Genomic DNA, 15750 nt, shown 5'->3' on the forward strand with positions numbered 1-15750 from the left:
TCTGCTCTGATTCTTCTCACGCTCCTGCTTTGTGTCTAGCATGAATTACTTCATCAACTCCACACCCTAGGGTTCAGAGGCGTGAGTGTGGGTTTGATGAAACAATAAAGGCTAGGTGAATAGGTTTTGCAGTATGGGATGATGGGTTTACTGAATTGGAGGTGGTTAGGTGGTTATGGCAGAGGTATGGTGGCGGAATGGGTGGTGGTCGTGGAGTTGCAGAGGAGAAGGAAGGGGGAGAAGAAGGAGAAGCCGATAGTTTTAGGGATAGGGTCTGTTTGGTTTGATGGGTATAGGGTTAGGTTGTTCGAGTGTGAGGCGGGCTCATCAGATTTCGATGTCTTGCGATGCTTAGCCGTGGGGTGTGGAGATGAAGATTGATCTAACGGATAAAAGTGAAGATGCTGGCAGCGACCGTTGGATGCAGATATACAACGAAATTAACGGCGCCAGATGGAGTTAGGTGTTGTAGTGTTAAGCGGAAGTATCGAGGTTTGATGCGCATGCAAAGAAGCGACCGTAGGATCTAAATGTGATCTAATCTGAAGGCTTGGAATTTAGGCACTATGGTGTTTTGCAGGATCTTCAGATTTTGATGCGCGATGAAGGAGCGACCATCGGATGATGAGATGGATCCAATCCGACGGCTGAAGATGGAGGCGGTTTTGGTTATAGAAAATGGGTTTGGGTAAGGGTTTTGGGCCTTGGGTATGCCAAGCCCATATCTTCTTTAAGAACAATTCTTCCTTCTTGAGCCCATTCCTAGCTTTTTGGACGTGCGCTCCATTCTTTGCGGCTTCCTTGCGTAATTTCTTCCGGCTTCTCACTACTCTTCAGCTCTTTTCCGCTCCGCAATTCATCCAGACTTTATTTATTACCTAAAAATGCAAAATTAAGTAAGAAAAATATTTATTCTTGAAAACAATGAAAATACAGAATATGGGATAAAATGTAGAATTAATGCACAAAAGATGAGTTAAATGCCAACAAAAAGGGATAAATATATACAATATTTGGCACTCATCAGTGCCCCTTATCCAAATTGAGGGTGCCTTTAGTAATTTTCTCCAGGAGTCCAAATGGCACTTTTATAGCAAGTTTTTCCACGCAAGTGTATTTCTCCAGAAACACCTACAAACACACAAAGCATCAAAATTAGTACAAAAATCGAGCACTAACAATAGAGAATTGAGTACAATTAAGACACAAAAATGTGTCTATCAAATACCCCCAAACTTATTATTTGCTAGTCCTCGAGCAAAACTAACAATAAGAAAATAAAACCGAGTTAATCTCGGGAGGGTTTACCAGAGGTGTACCCACAAAACCATTACTCCTACTTGGTCACAAGTATCCAAAGAGCTATGAGGACATACATATTCTCAACCTATCTCCAAGTAACTAGAATGCTAGAGAAATTAAAGGTGCCAGCTCTAAAGCTGACTAAAGAAAAGGGAAGACACATCCGCAACACTGCTAGATAAAGAGATATCCGCTACACAGCTAGATAAACATTGTAAGATGCGTCCGCTGATTTACAGCTGGATAAGATTAGGAGAAAGATAAAGATGAGAGGGACATCTGCTACACAGCTGGACTAATTACGTGTGATGAGTTAAACCAGTGCTAGAAAGATCTTGTGCCAGATTGAAAGCGGACTAACAAAGCAACCAAATGTATCTTTCTTCGACTATCTCATAGTGCTCAGTAGAAACAACGTCTTCTTCGGTCTTCAACTGTTGATGATAAACTATCGAACCTCATAGAACCTTGACAATTAACTCTTCTCTTCGATTTCTTCCTTGACTTATAATTTCTACTTCCCTTTGGACTTATTGAACAAAACGTAATGATGATTTTTTTCATTTTTCATTTTTTTTTTCATTTTTTTTTCTTCATTTTTTCATTTTTTTTTATTCTTTTTTTGGAAACAAAAATTACAAGACAACAATTTACATGGCCATGAGAGAAGGACTTTCAAAACTTGGATCTTCGCAACTTGTGATGTCTTGGTATCATGGATTCTAACAATTTATATCATTTGCTCTTATAACTTCAACTTTGATTTTTAAATTATTATTTTCTACTGTTGCTTCTAAACCTAAAACGTCTTCAACTTTCTTCATAGATTTTGATGTCGCTCCGCTTGTTGATGATGATAAGTTTCCACTGAGAGAGAGTCTCAATCCAGTAACTAAGACTACATTGTGAGGTTGCTTTGTCTTTCTGGAAGTTCCTGACCTACTTGCCTTTCCATCATGTATGGTTAGGTCCATCACGATCACCCTCTAAAAGGAACAAGTTCTCTCCTGAATTTCAAGGATCTCAATGTCTTTTTCTCTAATGTCTCAAAAGGTTGTTATCCCTAGCATTCCAATTTCTATCTTTTCGGTGAGAAACAGTATGTAAACTTAGCTAATCGGATACCATATGACGCTAGAAGTTTCAAAAGTGCAACTAAAAAGTTCTTCCCCACCCCCAAACTTAAATCTAACATTGTCCTTGATGTCCTAAAGATAAAATTAAAAGCATCAACAAGGAGAAACTTTTACCACTTGAAGAAAAGGAGTTAAGGAAATATATTACCATGTTGCATGAGCATTGTTACCTCCCAAGAAGTGGTAAGTTTAAAGTCTTCAGCCAGACTTAGGAAAGGATTAGTCAACTCAAACCGTATAATAGTAGCCGGAATAACTGTGGGTCCTCAAAACCAAATAGATTTGACCAAAGGAAACTGCAGTAAACCAAGAAAATGAACAAGACTAGCAGGCCCTTACCTAGTTTCCTGATTAAGACAACTACGTCTAATTGTGGTTCAGGTTCTATAAAAGGGTCTAAATATATTTCTTTAGTCTGCAACTCCTCAAAAGTGAGATCCGAATTATTAGGTCCTAGAGTCTGTAAAAACTCAAATAAAAATTTAGAAGCACATAATAATAACCTAAATAATTGAGGATCCTCTAAGTCAATCAGGTTTGACTTACAAAATTGACCACAGTGAGGGTAGTAGTCATTCTTAAGAAAATGTGTTGATTTTAATTTCCTAAAGCATTTAGGTTTAGTCTGACAACTAAATATTTGACACATTTGAACCTCATCAAAACAAGTAATGCTACCAATTCTAACCTTGTTATCTTGATTATGTAAATAACTATCTTCATTCTCAAGGATATTATTGGATACACTATATTGGAAATTCAAGTAATTTCGAGCAATTATTTCATTCGTCTTAGCTATCCGCTTGAGGTGGTCTTCTAAAGAAGGTTCACTCATTATTGTAGTTCTTTCGTCTATAATTATACTATTCATCTCAGCTAACTTACGCGTCGACTCAGCTAACTTCCTGAGGGACTCTTCTAAAGGAGGAATAGGAACAGAGGGATCATAAAAAGGACTACTTTTCAATAGTTTGATTGTATGCTCTAGATACGAAGAACTAGTACTATAATCTTCTTGCTCGTAAGACTGATGCATGTGTGGATAGTAATTGGGCTCACCAAGGCATGACCCATATCCTTCCAAAGGATGGCGTTCCCAACCACTATTCCCAACATGGTCATAAAAAGTATGATGTCCATATTCAAATTCAGGTCGATAATCATTGTATTGGCTTCTCATACCAGTTCGACATTCTTAAATGCAAGGGAATTCTACACAATCACAAACAAGGCTGAGTCGACCAAATCAAACCTATAAAATCTAGAAAACAACAAGCATGATGGCTCCACTTAGATTGTTTCTAGACCAGATTCTAATCTTTCGAAAAGGAATTCGTTACAATCTGAGCAAACCTCTCTGGAATCAATCCGAGTTTAAGTAACTTGAATTGAGATGAGAAAAGATGCGAGGAGCTTTGATACCCAAGGTCTCACTGGTATTATAAGGCGGCGCAGTCACGCATTCAACTCGCAGAAACCATCATGAACTTCAAAGTATGCTCAAAAGAGTAATCAATATTTTTCGAACGACTTTCCTATTAAGCTCGTTACCCTATAGGTCTCGTTTTAGTCAAAATTTTAAGCTTAGGTTCGCGTTTGGTTTCGTTTTCCTAATGTGGGCAAGAAGGAAACGGTGATGAAATCCGAGTCCTTATCTTAATTTGGCCAGGCCTTGCCCTTTACTAGGAAATTAAAACAACCGTATTCAAATCCTCAGCAAATATTCACCTTAAGGCATACAATAAACCCGCTGACAGGGGATTCGCGGGTGTTTCGAAAGCTTACCTCCCGTACCAGACGGGCACAGAACCGCTGAAGTCGACTCGGGCCACGACTCCTATGTCATGTGCGAACCCGAGGGGCCGAGACGATATTGTAATCATCGTCCTTCCCTGCAAACAGTTTTATATTTAATGTACCCTTCCTTAGGGTTTAAAAAAAATAATTTCCCAAGTCCAAAGTCCAAATAAAGTGCAAAAGATAGGAAATAATAAAAAAAAACTAATTACAAAAAAATGGAAGGTCTCTAAAAAAATAAAATAAATTCTCTCTTTTTTTTTTTAATTTTTCTTTAGCTCTTTTTGTTTTTTTGCTTTGTCTTTTTCCTTCTCTTTTGGCTTTAAGATTTGATTCCAAGTCTTTAGTATCCAACTTCAAACCTGTAATACAAAGACACACCCAAAGAAACGTAAAAATAACAAATGAAATAAAAAAAAAAAAACTAAAAATTCTACCTAAGCACAAATCCGCGTCGGCGGCGCCAAAATGGTAATATTTTTTTGAATGATGTTGTAGTAATGAGGTTCAAACTCTCGGACTTGTGAAGATTAAATTTAAAGATTTAATAAAATTATATACAAAAATATTAACAAAGTGGGCGAGAGGTATGAGAAAACAACCAAGACACTGATTCCACTATTACACATGAATTAATGATGGTAAATAATCCAAAACTCTAATTATCTTTTAAGTCCTTTATATCTTAACTCATTAATAATCAAGCAAATTCTCAAACATCAATTGTATCCCTTAAACATAGATTATCTAAACAAAGCATAACCTATCTAATTGAATCACAACTGATTAGGAAAATTACGCAAACAATTTAAAACTATGCAAAAGCAGTGATTGAGTGAATTATAATTAAATATTAGAGAAAATAAAATAGTTACCAATTATTCATGCGTAAATAGCTTCCTCATTGCCTTGGTTGTGGGAGAATTAGCCGCTCATCATGTTGGAAACACGCTCAAAACTCATTATTATTGCTCAAACGGTGTTTTCAAATGATGAAAAGGGAGAAATAATTCAAAACCGGGTTTGTAAAAATTATATTTGTTACAAACCAGAGAACTACGACCCTCGGCAAATAAGACTTTCCTACGACAGTAACAAATAAGACTGTCACTCTAACAAATAAGACTGTTGGACGACAGTCGCTGAAACTGTAGCAAAATAAGACTGCTCTGTGTGGGTCTTATGTTCTTCGTGTTCTTGGTGCAGCAGCAGCAACAACAGAAACCGCGTTTGGGAAAACTTGAATTTCTTCTTCTCTGGCTCTCCTCAGCCCCCCAGACTCTCGACACCCCTTCTGTGTGGTGCTAACAGCCTATATATACCCATTCTGACCGAGAATATGTTCTCATAACTCCAAATAATTCCCGGAAGTTAATAAAAAATATTCCCATGCAAGATACGGAGATTTCTTCCCTGTTTTGAATCTTCACGCGTCTTTGCACATCTGACACACTCCAATTAGTCTGAAACACGTCCCAGAAGTAGTTAAACATACATCCATCTTACGCCATGCACAGAAAACACGTACAATCCCGTGAAAAACTCTTCTCAAGTACGCACTCCCATGTTTTCTTCTCACCAAGAATCTAGACAAATATAGCTGACGAAATCGACCATACCACACCTGTTACCACCATTCAAGTCATCCCAACAATTCCCAGTCGTTGAGTCTCCTTCATTCTCGTCCAAACTGCCAACCCTAATTCAGGTTCTTTGAAACCAGATTTTCCCAACTGAGATGGTGTCCCCCTAACCAAACTGGGGGTGCGAATAGCAGGTGCCCAACTGAGGTGCCCCTTATCCAAATTGAGGGTGCCTTTACTACTTTTCTCCGAGAGTCCAAATAGCACTTTTTGAGCAAATTTTTCCACACAAGTGTATTTCTCCAAAAACACCTACAAACACACAAAACATCAAAATTAGTACAAAAATCGAGCACTAACAATAGAGACATTGAGTACAATTTAGACACAAAAATGTCTCTATCAGGTGTAACCAAGGGTTTGCTGGGATTCACACGACGTTGTAATCGTTTTTTCTTCATAGTGGATTTGAGTTGGTGCGGCTCCAAGTGGGCGTAGACAATATATACGAGTTGTATGTATTGGTCGAACCACTATAAATCTTGTGTCTTGTGAGTTGATTTATCTTTCTCGTATTTTCATAGCTTCTTGTGCTTGGTTTACTTATTATTCATAATAATATCTCAAGATCCGTTATTCCGCGGTTGTCAGTGATTCCCTAAGAAAATCCTGACAACTGGTATAGAGCACGGGTTAGAGCTTTAGGGTTTATCATAGTACGATTGGATTGGGAGTTATGGGTGATAATAACGAAAGTACGGTAGCTAGGGTTAAAGTTTTTAGTGGGAAGAACTTTGCGTTTTGGAAGTCTCGGATGGAAGACTACCTATATGAGAAAGACCTTGCTGATCCATTGGGTGGAGTTGCGAAAAAGGGAGCACACAAAGACGATGAATGGAATACTCTTGATCGCAAGTGTGTAGCCGTGATCCGTAGATGCCTAACGGAGGAAGTCTACAATAACGTACAAGAGGAAACGAGTACGAAGAATCTTATGGACAAAACTTGAAAAGTTGTATCAAAAGTCATCAGCCTCGGGGAAGATTATGTTCTGTGAACAATTATTTAATCTGAAGATGCAAGAAGGCGAAGCGATTTCAGCAAATCTTGGGAAGTTTAAATCAATTATTTCTCAGCTTTCAAAAGTTAGTATTACTTTTGATGATGAAGTTGAAGCTTTACGGTTGTTGTCGTCATTTCCAAAGAGTTGGGAGACTGCAAGGACAACCATTAGCAATTCTGCAGGGAGCGAGAAGTTGAAGCTTGATGATGTGCAACAAAGGTTGATCGTTTAAGAGGGGATAAAAATAGAACAAGGTTATGTTTCTAGTTCTTCAAGCTCGGCCTTAAGTATGCATGATGAAGATAAAGGCAGGAGTTCAAATAGAAAACAACAACAACAAATCCAGATGGAAGTCTAGAGGAAATTCTAGGGGGAGATCTCAATCTTGACCTAGAGGTGTTGTTGAGTGTTGGGCGTGTAAGAAAGTAGCACACTTCAAGCGCGATTGTCCGGAAAACAAAGGTGTTAATAATGGTGGAAACAAAGGTAATCAAGAAGAGGTCAACGTAGTTGCAGCTGCGGAACCGGTGAAGGTCATTGTTGATAACAAGAAGGTGATTACGGAAGGTTTTCTATTACTCTCTGAGGACAAGCAAGATGAGTCTTGGATTATAGACTCGGGAGCTTCTTTCCATGCAACGGGTGATAAAAATATTATGATCTCTTATAGAGAAGGATACTATGGCCAAGTATTCTTAGGTGACAGTGAAGCATGCGACATCACTGGTTTGGGTGATGTGGTCTTGAAAGTCAACGGGTCGATATGGAAATTGAAGGATGTACGACACGTTACAAATTTGAAGAAAAACTTGGTGAGTGTGGGCCAAGTTTGTGATGATGACTGTGAAGTTGTGTTAACGAAACACAATTGGAAAGTGAAGAAATGAGCTATGGTGTTAGCTAGAGGAGTTAGAGTCAATACTCTATACCGGACTTCAGATGGAACTACTTTAGCAGTGGCTAATAGGGGTGAAGACACTAACTTATGGCATAGAAGATTAGGGAACATGAGTGAGATGAACATGAAGATTATATGTTCGGGAGGATATCTACCTAAGGTGAAGTCTGTTGATATGAGTTTTTGTGAAGATTGTGTTCTTGGAAAACAAAAACGAGTTAGTTTCAGCAGAGGAGGAAGAGACTTGAAAAATGAAAAACTTGATTTGGTTCACACGGATGTATGGGGACCAATTGATGTTGCATCTCACAGCGGGTTCCAGTTTTATGTCACCTTTATTGATGATCACTCAAGGAAGGTGTGGCTTTACTTCATGAAGAATAATTCGAGGTGTATGAAGTGTTTAAGAAGTGGAAAGCTTTGGTTGAAACAGAAACTGGTCTGAAGTTGAAGTGTCTAAGGTCAGACAACGGTTGTGAGTATGACAAGACAGAATTCTTACAGTTATGTGTTACGAATGGAATTCGTTTGGAGAGGACAGTTCCAAGGACAGCACAGGAGAATGGAGTAGCAGAACGTATGAATTGGACGTTCAATGCACGTGCAAGGTGCATGAGGTTGCAGTCTTGTTTGCCCGAGACCTTCTGGGCACATGCAACAGAGACGGATGCTTATCTAATTAACAGGACACCTAGTAGTCCATTAGATATGAAGATACCAGAGGAGGTTTGGACTGGAAAAAAGGTAAATCTTTCCTATTTGAAAGTTTTTGGTTGTGTTGGTCATGTTCATCTTAGTCCCGGTGAGAGGTATAAGATAGGTGCTCAAGCAAAGAAGTGTATATTCCTTGGTTATGGAATTGACGCCTTTGGGTATAAACTTTGGGACTATGAGGGTCACAAAGTTATTAGAAGTAGAGATGTCATTTTTAATCAGAATCAGCTGTACAAGGACAGGAATACAACACAAGTTGAAGATGTCAGGTCAAGCAATGTCGATAAGAAGTTGTATATCGATATTGATGATGTTTCTGGAAGAAGTGTGGAACAAGAAGAGAATGATGTTGATGATGGCAGACAAGTACAAGTTAAAGAGACTTCTACTGGAGTGGGAGTTATTCCTACAGTTTCACAAGAAGTACGAAGATCGTCAAGAACTCCTAAACCAAACCCAAGGTATGCTTTGAATTATCTATTACTTACGGATGGAGGCGAACCTGAAGATATTAAGGAAGCAGTAGAGGTTGATGATTCAATCAAGTGGCAACTTGCTATGGAGGATGAGATAAATTCACTTGATGAGAATGGAACTTGGGTGTTAGTAAAATTACCAAGAGGTTAGAAGGCGTTTCATAACAAGTGGGTTTATCGGATGAAATCTGAAGCAAATGGAGAAATTCGCTACAAGGCGAGGTTGGTTGTGAAAGGTTTTCAGCAGAAACCTAGTGTTGATTACAACGAGATATTTTCTCCAATTGTAAAGATGACTAATATCAGAGTAGTGTTATGTCTAGTGGCTTCTGAAGATCTCTACCTTGAACAGTTGGATGTAAAGACAGCTTTTCTTCACGGCGACCTAGATGAAGAAATTTACATGAAGCAACCAGAAGGATTCATAGTAAAACGCGATAATGTCTGAATGTTTCTGATGAAATTGATATCATAAAAGAGTATAAAGTGCTAAAAAAGATAGAGCTTGGGCAATAAAGCTACATACGCATTTACCAAGTCATACAAGAATCTACAACTTTACTGGATTTTAGGTGCTGGTTATTTGGTAAGTAATCTTGGTATGTATTAAATCATCTAGTGGAAATATATTCAAATATATTAGTTATCGACAAAAATTAATGGATATGGTATGTATTCTACGAGGCATATTCGTATGAGTATGTCAAATACTGATTTTTTGGCATATATGCACCCACTGTATGGGTATGCCAAACTTCCAAACTCTGTCTATATGCCAGGAATAACATATACGCATACATGACAGAGTTTCCTGTGAGCGATAGAGTCTCGGTCGCTCGGTGATCAACCGAGCGCTCTATGGTCTTCAGATCGCTAGCGCTAGTCAAGCTATCGCTCGGTTCTCTGATCATCGTTCATCATATCTTCATCCAACAACTACCATTTCATTCTCTAAATACCTAATTTCATTCTCTTTTCAACTCACACCAGAATTTTTAAATCTTTCTAGAATTTCTCGATCTTTTTCTTCAAATCTAAAACAATCACTCCTTCTCTACTATTTTTTTTTTTGTAATATGGATTCACAATATCAAAGTCAAGGCAAAGGCAAATCCAAAGGCAAAGTCCATGGTGCAATATACGACATGGTAGAGGATGATTGCATTTGTCGTAATTATGTTTTTCACACAAGATTGTATCGATGGTGCACAACAACATGGTAACAAATATATTTCATAAATATGAAGAACAAACCATGAACATCAATTTTCGTTATGCAAAAGGATTGGAAGAACACTTCGTCGTAATCAACAGGGAAATAGTCGCTTATGTTGCATTGATAATACAAGCCAAGAGAGCAGGCAAGGAGAGTGGTCAGCTGGATGTTGATTTTAAAAGACAGGTTCGTAAGGATTGACAGCGAAACATGGTAAACAGTTCTCTTTCAAAAGTTTTTATCATATTTCGAAGGTGTTGAACAAATATAGTCCAGATTTGTTATTAACTAATCAACAAGTACCTGAAAAGTCACCATATAAAAAATCTTCTCCCTCAACACCAAATTCTTCATCATTTTCACAAAGTCCATAAAAATTTTCACCAGATACTACAAGAAACCAAAAAGGTAACTTAGTTTATAATAATTTTGATGACGGTAAGAGAAAACTGCCAGGGAGAAACAATGCAAGACTAGCTAGAAAATTAGCTCAAGAAGGAGGGAGTTCCGACGGATTTAACATGACGGAGTTTACGGAACATCAAAAGACCGTCGAGAAGCAAAAAGCAGTTGATAGGAAATTTCAAAACAGGGAGAGTAAAAAAAAGTCGTCTTTCTCAAGGAAAACTCGGGCTTGACTATGATAAGCATAACATTCTTCCAGCTAACACTTCAATTATGAACGCCAGCGAAAACATGTGTGGAAAATTGAATTCGACAGAATTCAAGCACAAATTGAAACAACAAGCTGGATTTACTAACAACAATTTTGATGATGATAATGATGATAATGGAACTGATGATGAGTTTGATGTAGTAGAACCTCTACATGATTGATATATTAAATTAAGTTATAAGTTTTAATATTAGTTTGAAATGAAAAGTTGATTAAGTCGAAATGTTGTTGCTCATTTTAACTTAAATAAGTCTATTGCTCATTAACTTCAATAAAAATACATAACTTAATTAAAATAAATAACTTAAATTAAAATACATAACTCATTGTCTTCCATGCTCTGCCAAAAGATTCAACCTCAGATCTTCTCTTAAAATGTCATACAAATTTCGGTTCTGAATGTAATTAGTCATTTGAGCATAATTCCTTGCAGGGACGCCTCTTTGTGGTCGAATCTCCGGCCTCAAATTTTCATCTTCATAGTTTGTCCACTTCATATCACGACGGGTTTCATGAATTACCATGTTATGAAGAATTATGCAAGTGAGCATAGTTTTATGCATTTCACGAGGACTCAAACCACGATATGGGCATACAGAATCGACCTTGAAAATTTTGATTAAAGTACACACAATTGGGAAGAAAATAATCGTGCATCAGCTTCTAATGGTAAAATTCCCTCCCTCGATACTTATACCTTCTTGTCAATACTTCTTGTGGATCTAGAACTCTAGGTATTTGGCCCGTATGTACTAGCATCAAAATGTCGATGAGTTTATTATCTTTAGCATCCTCATCGTCCAGTTCTTGCAACCTCTTAGATATCTCCATTGATGATTATGAAATTTAAAATAAGAATAGAGATAATATAGGTTGAAATAGGTGTGAGTACGTTGAAGAAATACGAGGGCGTATATATAGGAACCAGTAGGGGAAAATAGTCGTTGTTAATATCGCTCGATCAAAATATCATTCGCTAGAAAGTATATTGCTTATCGGTATTCCCATAGTGGCACAACTGGTTTGCCATGCCACCTGGTATGCCAAATAGATTTTTTTTGGCATGTGCATAGAAATATGCTTAATAATAATAATATTGCATTCTTGTGTACACTGGGTTTTATGTACCTACAGATACCAGTTGACCAATGTTGTGTTGCCCTCCATATGATAACTAATATCACACGGTCCCCTGTCTCATCATATGGAAGTAAAGAAAACCATGATTACTTGTTAACTTGTTATCTTTTTCAGTAGTTTCCTGCATTTGACATTTATACATTGAATTTTTTTCATGTAGGTTCTTATATTTTTCACATTTTCCCGCATCATGAAGGGATCAACGTGTCGATTGTCTTGTTTTTGAGTTGTTGAGAATTCCCCTTTCTTTGAGGCCAGTTTGAGGTTCAACTTCCCGCTAAGACTCCATCCGAGGATCCAAATATAATGCTACTTATGTGACCCGTTTGACACATTTATGGCTTGTGAAAAGTCTTAGCCTTATGGTTTTCTAATCTAGCATCTAGATTGACACCTAGGTTGGCATTGAAGTCTTATGGTTATTCCAATCTAGCATCTAAATGTGTTAAATATGGAATAACGAAAAGTAGATGTGCTGAATGGAACATCGCAACCATCTCAGCTGTCGGATCAAAAAATAAATCAATCTGAACCATTCTGCGAAAATGTGATTTTGGCTGCGCTGTACCATTCAACGAAACTATCTAGATACAAGTTCACATGCGAGATATATCTAGAAAGAGAAGTAGCGTTAACAAATACACATCGCTTTTTGGATAATCTAGCAGCCAAATCTAACCCATGGGACTTAGTCTAAGTGCTTTTGTCCACAGTAGCAAAGTTCCCTGGAGACAATCTTTACGAAAAGAGTGTTCCCTTATCTTATCACAAGTTAACCAGTAGTAATCAGTGTTAATGTTAAGTTGTACGGGTCCGTTGGTATAACCATCCGGTGCCTATGTAGAAATCGTGTACGTCATACTTTGAACCTAGCTACATAAAAAGCGTGTGAGTCCGTATGTGAAGATACTAAGAAGATAATTTGTAATTGATCTGATGTTATTGTGGATACACGATAATGTTGTAGGACTTATGACTTATGGCCCATTATGCGCGGTGCACTCAGATAATTATTTTTTTCTATTCACTTGTGTATATTCTCTTTGTTTCAAAATACTATGATGGTTTTATGTGTTGCACATGAAACCAACCCATTATTTTGAAATGGTTGAAGTGGAAAAAAATAAAGCTATGTACAATATAACATCTCAGGTCGATTCTCCCATTTCTAATCTTTGATCCTCCATAATCACATAAATTAATTTCCAATTGATTATTCCATGTTATAGTCTTAGGACTCATTGTGTGCGGTACAATCTCATAGTTCAAATTTTCTCTTTACTTATATATAATACAAAGGAATAATTTATGTAATACTAATAAACAATAATATCTCATGGTGTTTCTCCTATTTCTATGGTTACTTTGTACTTGTAGTCACCGCCCAATAATTTCTCGTGGTTTACATGTTTTTTCCATCAAAATTCAATAGAATACATACGATGTTGAGAATCCAAAGTTTTTAAAGTTAGTGAATCCTCGTATCAGGATAAAATTTAATGATAGAATCCCAAATATATTTAGTGTTATTGACTTATTGTTAACCAATATCTGAGTATTTGATGTGTAATTAGGACAAAATTTGATTTTATGAATTTAAATACTAAAATCCAAAATATTTTTAGAGTCAATATCTTTAAAAATCAGACTTAATTATTATTTTTATGGCCATATGGCCCATATGAGAAAATTTCAATGCTTCCATTGGTGGTAAGTTGCCGTTGTAACTTTGTCCCCAATTAGCTAAGGTTAACATCAAGTAATAAAACCCGAAACAACATTTTCAAATTTCATAGTTATATTCTTTTTTATTATAGACCAATATCGTAATGATGAAATCGTATCAGATCTAGTTTTATTTCTATGCAAAACATTAAAGCGTGAAATAATTTTCAAAATATTAGCATTAATGGATATTTCTGATAATAATAAATATCATTACCAAGCATGATAACTACTAATACATATACATAAACGACACAAGAAACATTATTCCATACACTATTAGAGAAAAACATAGAACACCTCCAAAAATGGGTGGAATGATCTCTCTTTTCATTCTTCTTCTAACAATTCTTTTCCATATATCCCTATTGCCAAACTCAGTCACTGCTGTTAATCCAAGTGGGTTTAGCATGAAGATCTTTCATAGAGACTCCAAAGAATCACCTTTATATCCAGGCGATCATTTAACACAAGAAGAAAGATTCGAAAGACTCATCCAACAATCCAAAAATAGAGCACGTTACATTGGGAGGAAAATATCAAGTTTAAATAACTCGATAAACGCACTTTTTCCTGTGACTTACGATGGTTCTGGATCATATGTTGCAGCGGTGGGAATAGGTACTTTTGTTGGTCCAGAACCTTACAAGCGACACTATTTAATGGTTGATACTGGTAGCCCACTTACATGGATTCAATGTCAAGGTGCTACTTCTTCTTTCCCTCAACAACAACCCCTTTATCCTGCAACAAGTTCAAGTACGTATCAACCTCTAAGGTGTAACAGGAGAAGAATGGGTACCATCGAAAACCCTGATTGCTACCCAGGATTATGTGATGATCAAGGCATGTGTACTTACGAAAGAAGTTACGAGGACGGTACATCTACAACAGGTAAATTGGCTAAAGAAAAATTCACTATAAATTCAGATTACCGTCGGCTTGAATCTTTTATTATTGTCATGGGTTGTGGACTTAACCAAGTGAACATGGCTGGTAGCCAACCTGAAGTTTTTTCTGGAACACTCGGTCTAAGTGGAGGATCTAAGTCTTTAGTAAAACAATTAAATTTAGGTAAATTTGAATACTGCCTGAGGCCATATAGGGATGGTATGGACGGAACCCATACGTACTTAAGATTTGGTTCAGACACGAGACTTGATCGTGAAGTTCGACAAGCATACAGAACTCCCTTATTTAACTATGGCGAACAATATTATTATTTGGTTTTAGAGGATATTAGTGTGAATGGGAGTAGAGTCGGATTCCAAAGAAGGGATTTCCAGTATAGGGTGAGTACGGGAAGAGGCGGTTGTATAATAGATTCAGGGGCTTCAGTGAGCCGTATGCGCGAAAGTCTCTTCGATAGGGTTGCGGAGAAGGTGACGGAGTATTTTGAGCGGTTTGGTCTTAATCCTGTTACACCATCTCCATTTAAATATACTCTTTGTTTCCTAAGACGTATCAAGCCTTTTGTATATCCAACAATCACATTCCACTTTCAGGATGCCGCATTTTTCCTCCACGGACACGATGAGGATACTGCTTTTAAAATCCTTCCGAATTATTTTTGTTTGGGTATTATTCGAGAACCCGAATCCGACAATGCCCCTTATCATGTCATGTTTGGAGCAATGCAACAAGCTCGCAAAAGGATCTTACATAATGTTGCGGGAAAGTCACTCTATTTTGCTGAAGAGGATTGCAGAAACGACTACCCGAACTCCATATAATTAAGCTGGTTTTATCATCACAAATTACTGAAATTAGTGTTCTCTGTTGCTACCATCATTCATTTGGAACTTAATAATGTACTACTATTTTCTTTAGATCATACTAAGTAATCCCTTGTCCTTTTACCGAAGAAGTCCAGACCTATGTTGTATTAGATGCTAGGCGCCGAAAGGCGCCCAGAAAAATGAAATTGTTCAAGGCGCCTTTTATTGCTAGGCACCCCTGGCCGACTCGCGCACCTAGGCGAGCGCCCAGGACGGATTTGATAACATAGATCCAGACATCTAAAA

At 37.4% G+C, this 15750-nt stretch overlaps 1 protein-coding gene across 1 annotated transcript; it reads left to right on the top strand.

Annotated features, from left to right (window-relative positions):
* The first annotated feature begins 14034 nt into the window (after positions 1-14034).
* On the top strand, positions 14035-15459 carry LOC113325362 (aspartic proteinase CDR1-like). The gene has a single exon (XM_026573556.1). It carries the CDS (start codon positions 14035-14037, stop codon positions 15457-15459), a length of 1425 nt encoding a protein of 474 aa, XP_026429341.1.
* The last annotated feature ends 291 nt before the right edge of the window (positions 15460-15750 follow it).

Source organism: Papaver somniferum, chromosome 11 (genome assembly GCF_003573695.1).
Source record: "Papaver somniferum cultivar HN1 chromosome 11, ASM357369v1, whole genome shotgun sequence".
NCBI lineage: Eukaryota > Viridiplantae > Streptophyta > Magnoliopsida > Ranunculales > Papaveraceae > Papaver > Papaver somniferum.

What these genes read in the sequence shown, in the direction of transcription:
- LOC113325362 (XM_026573556.1), top strand. Translation starts at nt 14,035, where the DNA reads ATGGGTGGAATGATCTCTCTTTTCATTCTTCTTCTAACAATTCTTTTC.